We start from the raw sequence: 5,096 nt of genomic DNA on the forward strand, positions 1-5,096 counted from the left end.
AAAAAAAAAAAAAAACTATTATTAGTATCTTCATGAAGATAAGGGACGACATTGCAACCCTCTAACACAAAGATGTTATAACAAAGGAAAATTCAGAGAACAAAAAAGAGCTTTGGAATATTAGAAATATTATAGTAGAAATAAAAAATTCAATAGCAAGATAAAAAAGAAAATTGAGAAAGTCTCTCAGAAAGTAAAATAAAGAAAGATAAATAGGAGGAGGAAAAAGCTAAAAGAACTGGAGGACCAGTCTGGGAGGTCCAGCATATTAACATTTCCAGAAAGAGGGAAAAGGACTTCAGAAGGGAGGAAGTTAACAACTGAGTAACTCCAAGACTGCTTCTCAAATTGAAGAACATGAGTTTCCAGATTAAAAGGACAGGGCAATTTTTATATTCCAGATTGCTGGGGTTTGTAATCAATGGTGTAAACTCTTTGATCGTTTAAACTTTGGACATATATAACTTTGATAAAAAATAAAATTAAGGAGGAAAATGACAATAGAAATGGGAAAATGGGGACAGTGAGTATAAACCTCATTTCTGCAGTGTGATTTTTGTATCTATTTAATGCTATTTTCTTCCTCTTCTCATTTCAAGTGGAAAATGCAGAAAGGAAAGGATGCATGGACTTGTTCAAAAATCAATGCACTGGCGGGGCATAGTGGCTCACGTCTGTGATCCCAGCACTTTGAGCCCAGGAGTTCGAAACCAGCCTGATCAACATGGCGAAACCAGCCTGATCAACATGGCGAAACCTTGTCTCTACTCAAAATACAAAACTTAGCTGGTTGTGGTGGCATATGCCTTTAGTCCCAGCTACTCAGGAGGCTGAGGCACGAGAATTGCTTAAACCCCAGAGGTGGAGGTTGCAGTAAGCCAGTGAGTCAGGATCACGCCACCGCACTCCAGCCTGAGTGACAGAGCAAACTCTGTCTCAAAAAAAAAAAAAAAAAAAATCCATGCATCTTCAGGTTTTAATACATATTGACTAACTATGATCGACTAATTACAAACATATTGATAATTATTCTTATACAGGCTTAGAAGACAGGATAATTTTAGTTCTACTACAAGTAATTTCTGACTTGATGGTCATTACTGAGCGTCAGTGGAAAGGCAGAGCCACCAATCATGTAATCGTCAGTGCTGTTCATCACATGCTTTTGCTACACATTTTCTAGGAACTATAGAGTCACACTTGCTAGCCTTCTGCTGAGGGTGGGGACATGTGGCCTGCTCTGCCAAAGAGTTATCATTGGAAGTGTTAAAAGTTGCTTCCTGTCCAGAGTGTTTAATCATAAAAGTGAGACCCTCAGAGATCCCTGCCCCTGGGCACATGCGCTGATGACAATCAGGATGACAGCTGCCCCATCGTCTTAGGTCCCTGGATGACAAGCTGGCCCCTTGCTGATGCTCAACCCACATGTAGTGTGAGCACGAACAAACCTTTGCCTTTTAAGCTGCTAAGATTTGGAGGTTGTTTTTGTCCTGCAGCATAACTGAGGCTGTCCTAAGAGATGAACCAACAAGATGTGAAAACCACACATCATGGCTAAGCATGGTGGCTGTAATCCACCGAGGCCGAGGCAGGTGGATCGCTTGAGGCCAGGAGTTGGAGACCAGCCTGGGCAACATGGCAAGACCTCATCTCTACAAAAATACAAAAATTAGCCAGGTATGAAAGTATACACTTGTAGTCCCAGCTACTCAAGAAGCTGAGGTAAGAGGATCGCTTGAGCCTGGGAGATTGAGGCTGCAATGAGCCAAGATCACACGACTGTGCTTTAGCCTGGATGACAGAGTGAAGCCCTATCTCAAAAAAAAANAAAAAAAAAAGAAAAGAAAAAGAAAAAAAAAAAACAGATATTACCCTTATACCTATAGCCAGCCATCTTTGTCGACAGAATTCCACTAACATCATTCCATCAGACATCTACTGTGTCTGACACAGGAGCTGAAATCTCTCACCTGGATAAGTGTGAGGGATAAGCATTCCGGCTGCCACATCACTGGTGGTATCTGGAGTAAACTTATCTGAAATGACGGTAACAGAGCATCGGGGCACCAGTTTGGAGATGCATACAGCCGTAGAGAGCCCCACCACACCTGCCCCCACAACTGCAATCCGTGCTGTGTCCATGGGCCTGTAAAGAGGGAAATATACACCTTATTTTAAGGATTATTCCATCCAGACAAAGTTTGGCCTTGACAGTTTTTCTCTTAGGTCTTCAGCCACTCAGAAGGAAACTTAGTCTATTGGTGTTTCTTGTGGGATAAAGAGGATATCCCTATAAGCTCGCTTTCCATTAATTAATGGGGTATGGGCAGCAAGGACTCTACGGGTTTTTAGAGAGTGGCACAAAACCGGCTTGGATTTGCCTTTAGAACACACAGTCAGTAAGTAGTTCTGCATTTGGAGGGAGTTTTCTACCCATTCTTCCCCATTTCCTTTTTTCTTTTTTTTCCTGCAAGATGGTGTCTTGCTCTGTCGACCAGGCTGGAGTGCAGTGGCGAAATCTCAGCTCACTGTAACCTCTACCTCCTAGGTTCATGCAATTCTCCTGCCAAAGTTTCCCAAACAGCTGGGATAACAGGTGCCCACCACCACACCCAGTTAATTTTTGTATTTTTAGTAGAGATGGAGTTTTAGCATGTTGGCCAGGCTGGTCTCGAACTCCTGACCTCATGATCCACCCGCCTCAGCATCTCAAAGTCCTGGGATTACAGGAGTGAGCCACCACACCAGGCCTCTTCCCCCTTTCCAAAACCATTTTCCTTATGGTTACAACCTAGGGAAGGCTGATGAAAAACCACAGAGCTGTAGTCTCTGCTCCCAGGAACCACCTGGGGAGCGGTGGTGAGGGTCATGACCCATGAGCAACTCGAAACTCAACTCTGTCTACAAACTTGTTTCTAATAAGAAGGACGTCACAGAAAGTTTCAGCAGCTGAACTCAATCTCCTCTGACATCTGCCTCTGACACCGGCCCCTTCTCGGTCCTGGACTGGTCCTGTAACCTCAGGAGTAGCTTGTGGTCTCCTTGCCTCGACTCCCTCATCCGTAACACAGAACGGACAGATGACTTGCTCCTTTGGGTGGTAAACAAGAGAGACCCAGTGAGGTGGCCTCATAAAGGGGGCTCCTTGGGACAGTCTGAATGGAAATGCAGGGGGCAGATTGTTGAGAAACATTAAATTTACCCTGCCCCCATGGCTCCCTTGTGGAGAATACCTTTTAGTTTGTGATTAGTGGTAGGTGGGTAACAGCTGCCTGCTTGGAATATTTTTGAGTTATAAGTGAATACAGGACACCTGTTTATTAATAATAATCACGTTTTAAGAGAGAATACATGGATCAGCATCTGCTCAGGGCCTTCAGCCTGGAATGCTGTCAGCTCCTGAGGCTCTCAGCTCGCTGGCACCCCGGATAGACCCACTTTGTTGTTCTACCTGGGTGTCTGCTTCTCATTGCCTTCAGCGCCGCCTGGGTGGAGGTCTTCCGACCGAGCTGGAACTCGGTAGCAGACATCCAGGAGCCCAAGCTGGGCATCCTGGGGCTGGCACCCAGTGTCCCACCCCTCACCCACGGAGCCTTGGTCCACTGTCAGCATCCCCGTCTGCCTTTGTTTCCCTGTTTTTGGCTTTCCCCATCCGTTCCTGCTCTAACTCTCTCTCAGGTTTAAACTCCGGACAGAGAAAATGCAATTGTCCCACCTGGTCATTGCCACCCTTGTTGGACAAAATTCTAGCACCAGGCAAGCTTGCTGGGCTAAGCCAGCCTCTGAATCTGCCCTTGTCATAGTTGCCTTTCTCTGTCCACAGCACAGTGGTCAGGGCACTGGGCCACATGGTACAAACCATGACCTCCCACACACAGGTTCACCTTTCCTCCAGAGGGAGTGGGCAGCTTCCTCAGCAAGGGCTGTTGGCAGGACAAACGTGGGCTTGGCTGTTAATGGTCTCTGCTTTCTTTTTCAGCTCTGAAGATTCTCACACTATGAGGCTTTAAAGCCCTCCAATGAGGTTTAGTGTGTTATTCCCATTCCTTGAGCAGTCTATGCATTTCTGTGTTAATTTGACTGCAGTACAGTGGGCTGTCAGCTGAGAGGGAGCAGGCCTGCCAGGGCCGAGGGAAGACAAGGGAAGGGACCCGGGCCGGAGCAGCCTGGTGGGGGCAGGCTTGAGGATGGCAGCCCTGCAGCCACCGATGCCCCAACTGGCTTTGCTGTTGCACGTCGGCCTCCCGTGTCCAGCAGCTCTCTCAAAACAGCTCTAATAAACTAGGTTGAAAGGGCAAGCAATCTGTGCTTAGAATAACCAGCTGTCAGGGAGGGGGAGTGAGCCAGCAGCGCAGTATGTCCTGGCACGATGGCCCGTCACTGTCCCTTGACCCTATTCAGACACACCCCCGTACTCCCAGAGCATGGATGGAATGACCCCTGAGCTGAGAGCAGGAATTCAAGTACCTGTCTCTGAAAAAGCAGTCTTGGAAGGCACCAAAGTCTCTGGCACCAAAACTTGTTTCCCGGTGCTTAGCTGGTCTCGTGCCCTGAGAGACAGAGGGAAAGCGAAACTGCTTCCCATTGGTGACCTATTCAGGACATTTCCCCCTGGTCTTACTTACCATTGGCTTGTACAGCTGTCTCTGTCACCCATTGCCCTGGAGAAAGGAGCAAGTGACCTCAACCTGCCGTCTCCGTGGCACTGTCTCTGCCAAGCCCTTTCCTTTCTAGCCTGCAAACCCTCCCTCTGGCCGCCAGCCTGGGCTTTCTCCAGCTTACTTGTAGGCATGGTGAATAATGGGTAAGCCTGTCCAACTTCCGACCTTGTTTGGCTGCCCACAGCCAGCTGCCTGGCTCTGCTGGGTCAGCTGGTGGGGAAGCAGGAAGGAGGGCGTGAGGGCTGAGTAATGTTGTTGATTGATTGGAGCTGGAAACATCATTCAGGAGATAATCTAGGATAGAACCACATGATTCTTTTGCCCAGCCATCCCCAGCCTTTTAGGCACCAGGAGCTGGTTTCGTGGAAGACAATTTTTCTACAGACTGGGGATGGGGTGATGGTTTCAGGATGATTCAAGTGTATTACATTTATT

At 47.3% G+C, this 5,096-nt stretch overlaps 1 protein-coding gene across 5 annotated transcripts in view; it reads right to left on the reverse strand.

The window, feature by feature from the left end:
• DDO (D-aspartate oxidase) overlaps positions 1–4,833 on the reverse strand; it is a 30,860-nt gene extending 26,027 nt beyond the window's left edge. For 3 of the 5 annotated variants that reach the window (XM_037727447.1, XM_037727446.1, XM_017497433.2), the window contains exons 1-2: positions 4,468–4,570; positions 1,971–2,146 (exon numbers count right to left, since the gene is read on the reverse strand). In XM_037727447.1, coding sequence (XP_037583375.1) covers positions 1,971–2,142 — 172 coding nt within the window. In that variant the 5' untranslated portion in view covers positions 2,143–2,146; positions 4,468–4,570. Of the gene's footprint in view, positions 1–1,970; positions 2,147–4,467; positions 4,571–4,625 lie in introns of those variants that run through there. The other 2 variants (XM_037727444.1, XM_037727445.1) reach the window with 2 other exon arrangements.
• Between the last annotated feature and the right edge of the window lie 263 nt (positions 4,834–5,096).

Source organism: Cebus imitator, unplaced genomic scaffold (assembly GCF_001604975.1).
Source record: "Cebus imitator isolate Cc_AM_T3 unplaced genomic scaffold, Cebus_imitator-1.0 Scaffold231, whole genome shotgun sequence".
Lineage (NCBI taxonomy): Eukaryota > Metazoa > Chordata > Mammalia > Primates > Cebidae > Cebus > Cebus imitator.